This window comes from Pelodiscus sinensis, chromosome 8, assembly GCF_052426305.1.
Source record: "Pelodiscus sinensis isolate ZL-2025 chromosome 8, ASM5242630v1, whole genome shotgun sequence".
Taxonomy (NCBI): domain Eukaryota; kingdom Metazoa; phylum Chordata; order Testudines; family Trionychidae; genus Pelodiscus; species Pelodiscus sinensis.
This window is the reverse complement of record NC_143059.1, coordinates 67,882,741-67,898,922: the sequence shown is the minus strand read 5'-3', so window position 1 is coordinate 67,898,922 and position 16,182 is coordinate 67,882,741. Positions and strand designations below refer to the sequence as shown.

Sequence of the window (16,182 nt, the reverse complement as noted above, 5' to 3'; positions counted from 1 at the left end):
AGCGGGGAGCCGCCATTTTTAAATCCCCGCTGCTTCGAACCCCGTGTAGCACGGCTACACGGGGCTCGAACTAGGTAGTTTGGACTAGGGTCCTATTCCGAACTACCGTTACTCCTCGTGAAACGGGGACCACAAACCTTTTAAATAGCTGCAGCCACCCCAGGTGGCTGCTAGGCAACGCAGTAATGGCAGAGCTGGGAGCTGCAAGCGCTTGGCTGTATTTTTACTCTGGGGATAGGCTAGTCCCCAGCCACTTCCTCCCTAGGCTCCGCCCCTTCTGGGGGTGGAGCCAGCCCGTGACCAGATATCAAAATTCATTAAGTGGTCCCCTTGCAAGAATTATTGCCCACCCCTGTCTTAGAGTCTCTCCTCTTCCAAACAATGCAATCATCCCCAGCTAGAAGTGTAAATACGATTGAATGCTCGATACCTTTTAAGCCCATCTAGGACTCGTAGACCAGTGGTCCCCAGCCTTTTTAAGCATGTGATTGCTTTTTGAATTTAAGTGCAATCCAGGATCTACCTCAAACCCAAACACCCTTGCTCTGCCTCCTTCCAGCCCCTTCTCCGAGGACCCGCCCCTGCCCACTCCATCCTCCCTCTTCCACCCTCACTCATTTTTATCAGGCAGGGGGCAAGGGTTTGGGGTGAAGGAGGGGTTCAGGACTGAGGCTGGGGTTCAGAATGCAGGCTCCAGCTGGGCACCATTTACCACAGATGGCTTCTGGGTGGTGGTGCAGTGGGCTAAGATAGGCTCACCCCTACCCTGGTCCTGCACCACTCCCAAAAGCAGCCAACAAACCCTCCATTCCTGCCCCCCTCTTCTCAGTGGAGATGGAGTACAAGGTGGAGGGAGGGGCACCGTGACATCTACACCCCTCCCCTCCCTCTTCTTTCCATGCCCTGCACAGTAAGCAGGAGGCTCTCAGGAGGGAGGGGCACCTCGAGGGCAGGAGCAATACAGCAGTGCTGAGGGGCAAATGAAGTGCCAGCACTGGATAGCCTCCTGGCCAAACCTGTCAGGATCACCTTTCAGAGGCTCCAAGATCTAACAGTAGATCCTGATCTACTGGTGGGTGACCACTGATGTAGACAACCACAGCACCAGATACGCAATACAGCTACACCAATTTACTCCAACACAGGATCTGGAGCACGTGTAACCACCACCAGGCAGTTTTGAACCTAGAACCTCTGAAGCAGAGTATAGGAGCTTCTACCCTCTGAGCTAGAAGCCAGGTGGCTCCTAGCCCCTGCTGTAGAGGTCTCTTGGTCTTAACTGCTGCTGTGGTCTAGGTACCACCTGCATTGCTCAGTAACCACACTAGGGCTATGTCTACACTCGTGGCTTCTTGCGCAAGTAATATGCAAATGAGGCTAAGCGTGGAATATTGCCGAGCCTCATTAGCATACCTAATGAGCCACCATTTTTTTCAGAAAAGGCTCTTGTGCAAGAAGGAGCGTCTACACTGCCCCTTCTTGCGCAAGAAAAACCCTCTTGCGCAACGCCATTCTTCCTCTCAAGTAATAGGTGTAACGGCTTTGCGCAAGAGGGTTTTTCTTGCGCAAGAAGGGGCAGTGTAGACGCTCCTTCTTGCGCAAGAGCCTCTTCTGAAAAAAACGGTGGCTCGTTAGGTATGCAAATGAGGCTCAGCGATATTCCACTCAGCCTCATTTGCATATTACTTGCGCAAGAAGCCACGAGTGTAGACATAGCCTAGGTGTGTGGGTTACGCATGGTCCTTACATTAACAGTTATGGACATTCGGAAAACGGATGAAGATTAAGCAGCCAAGAGAGAATTCACAAAATAAATTAAGAACGCACTAAACCTATTCTCACTTACTTTGCGCTTGTTGGTTGGGCAGACGTACAGATAGCTCAAAATTGTCTTCAGGCCAACCTTATCATTCAGTTTCTCATACGTCGTTCCATAATCGGTTGACCTATAAATCAGAAGAGAGCTTTAATGAGTCCAAATACTTAATCACACCAGGCACAAGCCACTTGGCTGCTTTTCAGTGTAAAGCCTATGTTTTACATAGTGGAATGGCTCTCTGGAGCTTTTTGAATGATTCATGTAGTATATAATGATGCTTAATTATGTACACACAGCATCATGTGAGTGGTTAACATTTGCATTTAAATTGGATTAGGAAAAATTAAAACAGCATCTTCCCGCTGCACTTTAAAATAAACACGTACAATAAGAAACATTAATTCTCGATAGAAGAGAAGATGATGATAATTGTTGTAAATGCCAAACAGCTGAGAGTGAGCGACTAAGTTATCACTTCAGTATGTTATAAGCTTACTCGAGTTTTCTTTTTATTTATTTTATTTTTATTTTTTATTTTTTTACACAAGATACTACATCCTTTCCAGGCATGGCCAAGCACTGTGTCTTAGGCTGTTTATTCAGTAAAAAAAAAAATGTGTTTTTTTCATAGTGATAGCCATTGATTTTCTTTATGGAAACCCAATAGCAGGAGTATTACAGTTCACGTGGACCTGTTATATGGGCCATATGGCAGAGAAAGACTTTTAGAGGAAAGCCTAACAACCGTACATTTCTTTTGAAAGTACCTCTGACATGGGTGTTGCCAATAGAGACATCAGTTATCAGTTTTTAAAGAGGACAAATAAGGGAAACATTTAAGGCTGTCTAATGTAGCCATGTACTCTACTCCGACACTTGACTGGAACAAAGATCAGTTATTAGCAAGAGATGAAATTCGTGGTGTGGATCCTGTTTAAAAGAATTTTCTTTTCTTGTAAGAACATAAGAACGGCCGTACTGGGTCAGACCAAAGGTCCATCTAGCCCAGTATCCTGTCTGCCGACAGTGGCCAGCAGCAGGTGCCCCAGAGGGATGGACCGAAGACAATGATCAAGCGAATTGTCTCCTGCCATCCCTCTCCAGCCTCTGACAAACAGAGGCCAATGACACCATTTTATCCCCTGGCTAATAGCCTTTTATGGACCTAACCTCCATGAAATTATCTAGCTTCTCTTTAAAGAAGAACTTGGTGGATGATGGCACAACACTTTACTGCCATCTGAGATCATGCGCCACAAAATAATACAATGTAGATTCGGATAAGCATAAAGAAAATGTGTGCCTTTAAAACAAACACACTGATGTCACAAATTTTACCACTATAAGGCATGGATGCATCACCAAAGAATTCCACTTGCCGATGTCCAGAAGGTTGATTCCCATCCTATCATTCTGAGGCCTGGGCATGGATGTGCATGGCCTCCGGGTTTGGTTATTACATCTCATTGCATTTAGGGATTAAATCTGAGCTTGATCAGAGGATGACAATTCCATTTTGCAGCATCCTTAGCGGTTTCAAAAATGGTTTTGATACCGCATTTTAACAAAAACACAACCTTCCGTGTGTGTGTGCATGTGTATGTGTGTAAAACCTCCCTTGTGCGCATGTGTGTGTGTGTGTAAAACCTCCCTTGTGTGCGTGTATGTGTAAAACCTCCCTTGTGTGCGTGTGTGTAAACCTCCCTTGTGTGCGTGTGTGTGTAAAACCTCCCTTGTGTGCGTGTGTGCGTGTGTGTGTGTGTGTGAAACCTTCCTTGTGTGCGTGTGTGTAACCTTCCATGTGTGTGTGTGTGTGTGTGTAAAACAGAATTGTGAGTGTCCATTCTGGGATCAAAACAGAAGCTTTTGCATTAGGTAACTGTAGAGCAATGTATAGAGCATTGTTCTGGCATGTGGGAGAATCAGGTTCTAGTGCCTTATTCATAGCAGAGTTTTTCATTTTAATCAGTCTGCTCAAGGCAGAGGAGGAATTAAAAGCCAGCACACCCACATTGCAAGCCAGTATCCTAGCCACCAGGCTACAGAGCAAGTGGACATGTGTGTTTTCTTGACAAAATGTTCCCACTGGCTCTAAGCCACATCCCCAGAAACAAAAAAACCCTCCAACTGGTACAAAATGCAGCCACTTTGCTTCTTTGCAACCCAGGTCAACATTTACATGTTAACTTGGGGCTCAACTCTTCCCACTGCCTTCTCCCCCCCCCCCAGGAACACAGAATCCAGCTGCGGCTTGTTTTGTCCGTCAAAGCCTCCCAACAGATTAGCCCAGAAAGCATCCCCCCATTTCCTGGGACTGTGCGCTTCTAAAACAGCAACATTCCACCAGAACAACAAAGCCATCCCAAGGCAGGAAGTGACTTGTGCTAATAGGAGATACCTGGGCCTAACCTAGCACATTCACTCCCACAAAGAGACGCACGACCACAATGCTGTGTTATGAACTACGCTTATATCTATTATCTTCTATCTCATACACCCACGCGGATTATGTTTCTTATGGTCTGAGAGGGAGAGAATCTTTACTGCTAGTTCTATTTCTGAACATGGCAGAGGTGCTGTAATGCAAGGTAATGGGAGCCATAAACAGCAGGTAGAATTCAAGATAATCCTGAATTCCTGACTTCTGTTTGTGCCACTAGCCATTTCTTAACAGTACCACCTGCTGGCCAATCTTTGCATATGCTCGGTATTGATATATCAGTTGCATGTGGAACCACAGTCTGCCTCTGTTGTGACAGATTATCAGGAACAATGAAAGGCTGTGTCTACATTGACATGATTTTGCGCAAAAGCAACTGCTTTTGCGCAAAAACATGCTGCCTGTCTACAATGGCGGGGAGTTCTTGTGCAAGAACACTGACGTTCTAATGTGTGAAATCAGTGCTTCTTGCGCAAGAACTATGATGCTCCCGCTCAGGAATAAGCCCTCTTGCATAACTGTTCTTGCACAAAAGGCCAGGGTAGACAGGCAACATGAATTTCTTGCACAAGAAAGCCCGATGGCTAAAATGGCCATCGGAGCTTTCTTGCGCAAGAGAGCATCTACACTGGCACGGATGCTCTTGCGCAAAAGCACATCTCTTGCACAAAGGCACATGACAGCGTAGATTCTCTCTTGCGCAATTACTTTAACGCAAGAACTCTTGTGTTAAAGAGTATTTGTACAAGACCATGCCAATGTAGACATAGCCAAAGAATATAAGTTACCAAAGAGCAGAATTTGGCTCTTAGTGCTAAAAATCTGTACACTGATTAATGGGTTAATGTCTCCCTTTAATTACACTAATGTTATCTCATTTATTTTGATAGAGTGGCTCCAGAAAAAACTGCCAGGAGAATTCGCTGCATACGTTTTATTATGAAGATATTAAAAAAAAAAAAACAGCAAAACAAGCCAAAACCAAAAATAACAACAAAACCACTAACATGGAGCAGATGTTTCAAGCAATAATCTTGTATTCAGAATTACTAGCCATTTTTCTGAATCTCCAGGCAATTATTTTGCATTTGTGGCTTTATTTACAAGGTAACTATCTACAGACGGAAGAGAGCACTTCTGTCAACATCTATAAAAGCACTAGAAATAGTGGAAAGTTTTTTAAAAAAAAAGAGAGGTTTTGCAGTAGAGCAAATATGCAAGTGATCAAAGGAGCTAGCATTTTATTTCAATCTTATCCGTGATCCATGATTTCTGTAATTCTGCCTTGAATGACTAATAATCACACACTCCAAAAAAACATAACCAGATATATCTTATTTGTAACCATTTTCTTCCTGCTTCTCTCATGCCATTTTCATATATGGACTAAATATTATATGCAGAGATGATCAGAACCAAAATTTCTGTTTTGCCAGAAATCCTTTTCTTTATTCCCAAGTCTCCATGAAAATTCAAATTTCATGTGGAAAAAAAATCAGAAAATTAATTTTTAACTGTCTAAATGTTGCTTGTCTATATGGGGAAAAAACTTTTCATTTTGACGGTAATGTTTCCACAGCTTACATTATAAACTGAAATCAAGATGATAAAGTCAAAACAAGATGCTTCAACCTTGTCACACTGAATCATTTCAATAATTTTCCTTCAAATATTTCAACAACATTGATACATCCCCATGGAATGTTTTGATTTAGTTGAATCAGCATTGCTTATAGAAATCTGTTCTATTGAGGAAAAAAACTGACCAGCTGTAATTACAGAGAATTAGCGATGGGCAGAAAAGCAAGCCTTGCTTTTTTTACTGCAATATTTAAATGATATATGAATGGATGCAATTGGTCAAGGTACTTAAAACATGTGTGTAATTTTGAGTGCAACATAGACCCACTCACCACAGCTGGTCAGAAAAAAAAAAGTATTTTCTGCAAAAAAACTTAGAAGTAAAAAAAAATGTTTTCTGCAAGAGTCCTCAAGTTTTTACTGGAAAACAAGAAGTTCCAAAACCCATATTGGTTTGTGGTTTTTGTTTTTGACATCATGATAAATGTAATCACCTTAATTGTCATAAAGCTTTCTGTTTTGTTCAAAAGTCATTTTGTTGACTGGGAGGGAAATAGTAAATAATATGTGATTAATTCTATCTGGACAACTCACAGGTTGAAGAGTACCCATAGGTTTACATAAGAGATCAAACCAGAGCATTATTTTAACCTCTGTAGCACTAAGCGGGGGGAGTGGTTCAGGTTTTCTACCTGCATCCCGGGAAGGCAGTGTTTCATTCCGTGTGTAAAGTGCTGGTGAGCATAGTAAAACCTTTGGGATGCTGCTACTCTAGTCCTGCCTGGAGAAAGCCACTGTCCTGGCTCCGTATCCCTGTTACTACATAGGTGTGCAGAAGAGCTGGGCTGGCAGCCATGTAGAGTAAAATCTTCCATTTGTTTACAGCACAAGTGGAGGAGAAGTACTGCAAACAGTTCAAGATGCCCACAGATTACAACAGAATGAGAATGGAGGTTTCTGATGAGGTTGGCCGATTGGAGACTTAAGCCCTATATGACCAGTCTACAGAAACTTTGGCGTACAGCTTATAACTACTGCTTAACAGAATCACCAAGTGGAACCCAGGAGACGATGGACTGATGGATGCCTCCAAACCCATCAGATAATTTGGTTCCTTCCTTAGATGGTAAGCCCATATCGGTATCTAATCTTCCTGTCAGTATCTGCAGGGCTTAATGCAACTGGACAGCTGGCCGAGTCAGCTGCAGAGACTGAACAGAGTCTGGAGCCACAAAACATAAGCTCACCTTGCTACCTGAGATGGGAGTCCAGATCCATTAGCTCAAAGGCAGTAGCTGCCTGCCTGGCCTTGTCTCCCAGAAGGGGCCTTGCCTACACACAGATGTTGCACGGGTAGGGTTGCCAGATGGTCAAAACAAAGATACCAACCCCCCCCCCCCACCCAAAAAAAGCACCGGAAAAAAATTCTGTTGAAGGGGAAAAGAGTGGGGGAGACCAAAATTGCTGAGCAAGGACTTAAGCCCCCTCCCAAAAAATAAAACAGCATTAAAACTGCATGTCCCCTTTAAGAGTTAGTGCAGGGTTAGAGCAGGGGAGAGGTTGAGCACTAAGATCCAGAGGAAGAATTGCTTCCCCTTGGTCTTTTGGCCAGCAGCCATTTTGTGCTGGCAGCCTTGGGGAACCAAGTAAGCATGGGGGCTGGGGGTGTTTAGGGCCAGGGCAGGGTTCGGGGCGGGGGGGGAGGGGAAGCCAGGCACTGAGTGTTTGTAGGGTTGCCAGGTGCCCGGCATTTTCACCTCCTGGCCGGGGAAAAATTCAGGTGTCCGGTATTCTCTTAATTTTTTTACCGGACAAGAGGCAAAAATACCAGACAGCCCAGGTGAATACCGGACACCTGGCAACCCTATGCACGGGTTCATCATAACATGGTTTTTAAACTCATGTACTTAAAACTGCCATGAAGCCTTGTGTGGACACTCTCAGAGTGGCTTATTTTGACTTTGTTTAAACCTGGTTTCCAGTCATTTTAAGGGTGCATCTACACAGCAGTGTTATTTTGGAATAATTGACACAACGTTGAAATAATGGCGAGCTGGAGGACTTCTTACTCAGACTTCTGTAGCCTTCATTTTACGAGGAGAAAGGGTTGCGAGGAGGAAGGGAAGTCAGAGGAAGAGTGCTCTGTCCTGGACTTCCTGCTGTGTAGACAGCACCAAAAGCCAAAATATGCTATTTCGACTTCAGCTACGCAATTGATGTAGCTGAAGTTGTATAGCATATTTTGGCTTTAGCCCTGCTGTGTAGATGTACCCTAAGCAACACCAAACAAAACCACTCTGAAAATGAACTGAGAGTATCTACTCGTAGGTTTGCATCAGCTTAACTAGACCAGATTTGTGTTTTTTAAAATCACACCTTTAATTTAAAGAAGTGCAACTTTCTCATGCAGACAAGCCCACACTGGTAGGTACACTAACATAAAGTGAGTGCTACTGGAACTCAAATACTAAATAGCAAAACTGTAATATTCAGAGGCACAGTATTTCGTTTGTTCCTGATCTGATGGACACCAATTTTGCACCAAGCAAATTTCAGCCTTGATTTGTACCAATGAATATTTACAATGAGACTCTTCAATGTTTATCTGAAATCAAAATTATTTTTGCATGCAACCGGTAAGACAAATGCTTTTTTTTACCCAGCCAAATGACCTGACAATAGAAAAACAGCACCAAACAGCCCAAGAGGGTCTGAATCTCACTTCTCTGCTTAGTGAATTAAGATAAAACTAGCTAAAAATATCTAGAATAATTTATATTTTGTAAAATATTTGTGAGAAAGTTGGTATTTAAATAACATCATTATTATTCATTGGCAGTTTTTTCCCTCCCTCTCTACTCCCATCAGGGCAAGTGACATTTCTATTACAGTATTATAACAAACTCCTGCGCGTTTTTAATAGCCACAGAATTCCATTAGTCCACCTACTGTCATGAATATCTCAATCCATTCCCCACACTATTTCAGAATAGGCAATCTGCATCAACCTGTGACATGAACCCTAAGGAAATTATCTTCTGCTGCCTTAAATATTGTGCACTGAAATCCAGAAGCCTGTCACTATAAATGTATAGTTTAAATATATTGCTTGATAAGTTGTTATTTACTTGCTTCTGTCAGAAGTGTAGGGGCTGCCTGTATTTCTCCAGTTCACCTGAGCTGCTGCAGACTTGAAAGTTAGCCAGTCATCACACAGCCATGAGGAAACGTCAAGAAAAAATAAACTGTACTTGGATTCTGGCCCATTTAAATGCAGTCAATCTCGTCTCTGACAGCCTAGCAGTTTGTCCACCAGCTGAATAAAATAAAGCCAATATTAAGACACACAAAATGCCTTGGTAACTCGGCTTGCAAATTTCTCATCGCACAAAACTGAACACCTTAACACACCTTTGCTCCAACCCTTCTCCAAGTCCGCACTCCCCAATCACTCCATAAAATCATAGAGCTGGAAGTAACCTCGAGAGGTCATCAAGTCCAGACCCTGGCATTCACGGCAGGGCCAAGCACCATCTAGACCAATCCTGACAGGTGTCTGTCTAACCTGCTCTTAAATATCCCCAGTGTTGGAGATTCCACAACCTCCCTAGGCAATTTATTCCAGTGTTTAACCACCCTGACAGTTAAGAACTTTTTCCTAATGTTCAACCTAAACCTCCCTTGCTGCAAGCCCAGGGGTGGGAAATTACATGGCAGCTAATGGGAGTGTTGCAGACTGGGACACCACTTCCCACACCTCCCATTGGCCAGGAACAGCGATCCTCAGCCAACGGGACCCGTTTGCCAGTACTTGATCCATAAAAGTAAATATAGTGCTGAGGGCCTGCTAGGAGCTGCCCGCAGGCCATTATTTGTCCATTCCTGATCCAAACCATCCCTGACAGATGTCTAACCAACTCTTAAAAATCTTGAACCATCTTAGGCAATTTATTCCAGTGCTTACCCACCCAGACTACTGGGAAGTTTTTTCTAATGTCCAACCTAAACCTCCCTTGCTACAATTTAACCCCATTGCTTCTTGTCCTATTATCAGAGGCCAAAGAGAATAATTTTTCTCCCTTCTTCTTGTAACAACCTTTTACATACTTAAAAGCTGTAGTCATGTCCCCTCTCACTCTTCCCTTTTCCAGACTAAATAAACTCAGTTATTACCATCTTCCTTCATAGGTCATGTTTTCTGAACTTTTCGTTGTTTTTGTTGCTCTTCTCTGGACCTTTTCCTTGGTGGAGGGAGCGCTGCACACTGCCTGTGACCAATGGCAACACCACTGCAGCGCCCATTGGCTGCAGTTCCTGGCCAATGGGAACTGCAGAGCCAGAGCTCAGGGCTGGGGGCAACATATGAAACTTCCCTGGCCTCCACTTCACCTAGGAGCTGAACATGCTGTCTGCTTCCAGGACGTGTGCAGAGTCAGGGTAGGCTCTGCCCTAGCCCTACTATGTCACAAATGGGACATTTAATGGCCCATTCACTGGTGCTGACCAGGGCCACCAGAGTTGCTTTTTGACCAGGCATTCCTGTCGAAAACTGAACACCAACCCACTCTATTGCTACCCACTCACAGCATGGAAACAGAGAGATGTTTTGAACAGCTAATGCACTTGGAACCCTTTATGCCATTTGTTTCTTTTTCCACTTCACTCCGCTTGAGCGGTGAAACAGATTGGTTTAATTTCCTGGTTCTTGTACACTGGCACAACGCTCTTTTATTTTCTTGTTCGGTTTCTTTTTAAAATCATGAAACAACACACATTTCTATTTTGTTTGGTAATTTATTTACCATTCCAGCTGCCTCCTTGACTCCTTTCAAAGTGGTGCTCACAGCCAGCTACGTTAAGAGATACCTTCACGGGTGTCATCTCAGGAAAATTCTTAGTAGGGGAGGGGGCTTGCGTCTGTTTCCCAGCCTGTTGCTGTTCAGGGGGAGGGGCGTTCGCAGGCCACTCCCATTCCAGCGGGGACGGTCCTATCCTAGGTAGTTTGATGTTGTGGGAGGGGCTTCAGCAATGGACAGCTGAGCACAGATCAGTGCCTGGCTTGTTTCACCTTCTACTCCAGCCAGATATTCTGCCAACATTGTATCTTGCCCAGCTGCCAAGGAAAGGGGGTAGTGCTGCAATGTGCCACACAGTGCCCCTCCCCCCCCACTCCCACCCCGACCAGGCCCAGATAGGGTTGTCAGGTGTCTGGTTTTCGACCAGAAGGCTTGGTCCAAAAGAGACCCTGGCATCTCCAATCCAGAGCCCACACCCTCAGCCACAGCCCTTACCGCCCCTTAGCCCCAGCCTGCAACCCTCTCCCACACCTGCAACCACTCATTTCTAGCCCCCACCTGGAGCTCACAAGCCCTGCCCCAGCCATCAAAAGCGAAGTATGGGACATGTCCCGCCCACTCAATTAGCCTCATTAGCACCAGAACTACAGTTGACAGGCACATCCCCTCCCCCTACTTTTTCTGTTACACATTGTGCGGATCCCCCCTTTTCTCTCCACTCTGTTCATCCGAGGAAGTGGGTTTTACCCACAACATCTCAAACATTTGTTAGTCTCTAAGAAGCCACAGGACTACTCATTGGTTTTAAAAGTCACAAACTAACACGGCTACCCCTCTGAGACTTTTGAATAAGGAAGAGTTATTTACTCCTTCCCACACCTCATGAAGTAGGGGTAGCCAAATTAAATGAGTAGATAGCAGGTTTTAACCCAAACAAAAGGAAGTACCTCTTCTTGCAGCACACAGCCAACCTGTGGAACTCCTTGCCTGAGGATGTTGTGAAGCCCAGGATTTTAACAGGGTTCAGAAAAGAACTAGATAAATTCATGGAGGATAGGCCCACCAATGGCTATTAGACAGGATGGACAGGAACGATGTCCCTAGACTGTGTTAGTCAGGATCTGGGAATGAGTGACAAGGGATTGATCACTTGTTCTTTTAATTCCTTCTGGGGGGCACCTGGCAATGGCCACTGTCAGAAGACAGAATACTGGGCTAGCTGGACCGTTGGTCTGACTCAGCGTGGCCATTTTAGGGTGGGGTAGGGGCATTTGTTTTGTGTGATTAGGAAGCTGGTACCCTTAGGCCCTGGTAACCATGGTTACTTAGAAGCTGGTAACCATGAGCTGGCCAGGAACTATGAATAGTCAGAAGGGGTGTCAACTGCTCCCCATGCTCCATAACTATGCTGTCCCGGATTTTAAATCCTGAAGTGACTATTAAATAATCCAGTTTGACCTCCAGCAAGGGACAGGCTATACCATTTCACAGGCCATACCATTAGATGAGGATTTACACCCGCTCAGGACCTCATCTAAAACCCTTTTCAGCAGCAGAGCAGCCACAAGGACGTGCATGAGGTTGGCATTTGGGAAGTCTGCGGGGGGCAGAACAGGGTGTGACAGGCGGGGGCTTTTAGCAGGCTCTCATAGCTGTGTTTCTAATGTTTGATTGAAGGGATAATTAAATTGCAATTCAACTGCAATGCAATTTCATACCCTTGCAACTCAAGCTCAAGCCCAAAGTCAGCTGCCTGGGCCAAGCCCCGGGTCTTTTACTGCAGTGTAGACCTGCAGTAAGGGACCACTTTAGGCCTTGTGCTAGTCTCCCATCGCTTCAGCGGCATCTGTCTTACTTGGATTGTTTATGGCCAGGTCCCAAAGTATCTCATTGATTTTTGTCATCCAACCCATTTCACAAAAGCCTATTATCTCAAGGCTCTCTTCCATTTCTAGGCCTTTTAGTTCACTGCTTTTCACTATTAAGCACCTCGCAAGGCCATGCAGCCGTTTACAGCTTTTACTTTTGGCCTTGTGCCTGTTTGGATTTAACTCCTTCATCCGTAAGGCTGGTACTTCTCCAGGATCTCAGCCTCTTCCGATCTTAATTCTCCCTGAGAGCTCTACCGCCATTTCCCTGCTACCCTTGATTGCCGGAGAGAGTTGCTTTTGCATGACGGACAACCCCAGAAGATGGTCGTATCTCACCTCAAAGCTCCTTTGCACCTGCTGGCATTTACCAAACTTCTTCTTTAAATAACCCCCCTCGACTGTCATCACATACTTTCAGAGCCAACGGCTTCAATTTGATTGTGATGGAGTCAAGTCTCTCTGTACAACCACTTTTCCTGACCAAACACATTTACACCCTTGCTTCTTCACACCACCATGCAAGTATTCACACCCTTCAATTCCTCCTGTCCTGCTCATGGAGACAAAAACATTTCCAGAAAATCTTCCACCAGCTCTACACCCCATTCCCTTTGCTAGTAATTCAGTTTAGTTTCCAGGACCGCTCTGACATTTCCATGTGGGCTTGATTCTGCCCATGAGAAGTCCCATTGAACTCAACGGGGCTGCACACGAGGATTGCTTCTTACGGGCTCCACACTCTGTGCACATAAACAGGCTAGCACCTACCCTGACTAAATTCCTGTATTCTTACCTTTCTAGTCCCTCAGGACTTTCTGATCTAACTGAGCACTATTCTCCCCAGCATTCAACCTGGGCTAAATGCATCAGTTGAAGTCAACTCTCATCGGCAGCCACTGTACTCTGGTGGAGAAAGTACTGAGCTGGGATTCAGAAGACCAGGGAGTGCTTCCTGGCTCTGCCACTGAACTGCTGGATAACCCTAGGTGAGTCACTTGTCCTCTCTCTGCCTCAGTTTCCTCACCTGGAAAATGGAGACCATGCTGCTGCCCTCCCTTGTAAAGAACTTTAAGAGCCAGTTAGTATTATGTTAAGATTGCAATGGGAGCAGAACAAGGCCCGTGTTGAACACTTTGGGAACTTTACTCATTACCTTTCAGACAGAAGCATAGTGATTTTACTTTGGTTTGCTTGAATAGCCAATGGCGAATATTCTTTACTTTGTTCTATGGAACAACCTGGCCCACTAAGTACTGAACTAATTCTGTCAATGCCTTCTTCACTCTGCCTTGGGGCTTTTCAGTTTGGGATCAGCTTTGTTCCGTATATATGCTTTTCTGACTCACCGCATGGGCCCTTTGCCCCTCCCACTCAAATACCATCTCTCAGCTGGCTTTCTCTGTGCATCATTCACTTCAGACATGGGCTGACTCATAGGCTACAGAGAAACTAATTCCAAGTTTTATTACCTTCCCAGTGACTTGTTCAGGGTGGTGGTTTATCACCTGCCCGGACAGTTCTAACAATTAGATAGCACCACTTTAAAGAACTACTTTTAAGTGAGATGGCTTGAATCCCCCCCTCTCCCCATTAAAACACCGCAGATTTAGTCTGAAAGGTTGAAATTAACTTTTAACAGGCTCGAGTTAAAGCAGGACAGAGACTTGTTCACGAGGATCCATACTGAGTTACAAACTCTCATGGTGAAACTGTACTTCTATGGCCCCCATTACCACCGCATGTGACCAACGTACACTTGAAAGCATTTCTCCTCCCGACACATGCCTGTGGAGTAGGAGAGAGCTATTATTCCCATTTCACAGAGGGGAAACTGAGGCACGGAGAAGCTAAGTGATGGGCCCATGGTCACACTAAGCCTGTCGATGCTGCAGCTGGGAACAAGCTTCCCAGCCTGCATGGACAGACTAGGACTAGATCGACTTGAACTAACGAACCAAATATAGTCACACTGACTTTGCAGCATAGTTGTCCACACTGCTATTGTGCATTCGCTACCGAGAGCTAGTCTTCCCAACAAGCTCCCAGCTGCAGTGTTGACCCATTCACAAGGACACTGACAGAGCAGTGAAATGAGCATAAGTCTCCCCAGGCCCTATCTAGTATCTGTTGGGCCATCCCCACACTCCTTAGCTGTATGCATAAATACAGTCTCTTACAACCCACATTTAAGCAACTACTTTTTAAATTCTCGCCCCTAGGTTCCAATCCAATTTCCAGTTGACAGCAGCTTTCTTTCCATTAAAGTGCTGAAATGACAACTCCAGGCGAAGTTGTGAATTTACTTGTTTTTCTCCTTAGGAAAACTGCCTTTTCTCCAAAATAAAATAAAGTTTTCCATCCACAAAAAAAAACCCTTCCTTGAATACTTCACTCTGATGGCGGAAAGGAGGAAAAAAAGACAATAATGTAAAATGTTTGGCTTTTTTTCACAAACTTGGTAATGCTTGGGCTGAGAATAACTTTCCCCACATCAAAGTACTTTTTTTTTTTAATCAACTTTTATTTGGAGCAGTTTCAAGGAATAAAAAAACTGGCAGCCACCTCTCTGAAAATCCTGGCCCCCACCCAAAAAGGATGAAAGAGAAAGGCTTTTGCACCTTTCACTGCCTTTTCACCATCCATACCCATGTAGAGGCTACTCACCATCCAGTCCTTAGATCGTGAAAGAGAAACGCCAGCGAGGAAGGCTGAGGCCAGGTCTACACTAGACCCAGCAGCTCAGCTTAAAGTATGCAACTCCAGCTACGGAGCGGGCTTACCTTAAGCTAAGCTTGGCAACGTCTCCAAAGCAGAAGGCCTTTCCTTATTCCTCGGAAAAGGGAGGAGTACCAGCTGCTGGTGGGGGTGCCATCTGAATTCAATTTAGCAGGTCTTAACTAGATCTGCTAAATCAAACTCCAGAAGATCGATCACAGCAGCATTGATCTTTTTAGTGTACATAAGGCCACTGTAGCATGGTGAAGAGGAACCATATGGGAATAGGCTACTGTCAGCTACAGAGCCAAAAGCCGTAGCAACAAGGGGTTTTAGCTGCCCTCCACAGCAAGCGAGAGTTGCTCAGGGAAGGGAGGGTTCATACATGAAGTGGTGCATCACGCCATCTCACAGAGACACAGACAGTTGAGCGGCCCCCTAATCAAAGCTGCCAGCCACAGCCCACGCAATGAGAACACCGAGGGTCTGATGACCGTCATGAGCCAGTATCCTGGTGGCAAACCTGGCCAATATGTCTCTGCCTACTATTTTGATGAACACTAGATTCACAACCCTGCGTATAGTGCGGGGAAGAGGTTCTCCCTTCTGCAGTTTTGTCCCCACACCAGTGCAACACAGAGAGGCAGAAGCAGCCTTTAGTTATTCGGGCAGTGCTGGCAGCTTTGATGAAACACGCACATCCCTCTGTTGGGTCACTTCAAGGCCCCATGTCTCATCAAATTAGCCACAAGGCAGCAAGGCTTAAACCCTCCGTGTTTAACACTCCGGGCGTCTATTGTGCGAGCCTCACAAACTGTGATTTAATGGGCTCTTCTACATCTGGTGCAGATGTCTCTGTCTTTTTCAATAGAAGTAACATTGTATTGCATCGCAAAGACAGGTGTCACCTGGCTCCAAGTATTTGCCAATGGAAGGTCAGATATAAAAAAAGAAAAAAAG

The 16,182-nt window shown here is 45.0% G+C and overlaps 1 protein-coding gene across 2 annotated transcripts in view; it reads right to left on the bottom strand.

The window, feature by feature from the left end:
• Positions 1 to 16,182, bottom strand: part of SORCS1 (sortilin related VPS10 domain containing receptor 1) — a 477,697-nt gene that overhangs the window by 254,423 nt on the left and 207,092 nt on the right. For both annotated transcript variants that reach the window (XM_075935517.2, XM_075935516.2), the window contains exon 3: positions 1,847 to 1,946. In XM_075935517.2, coding sequence (XP_075791632.2) covers positions 1,847 to 1,946 — 100 coding nt within the window. The remainder of the gene's footprint in view (positions 1 to 1,846; positions 1,947 to 16,182) is intronic.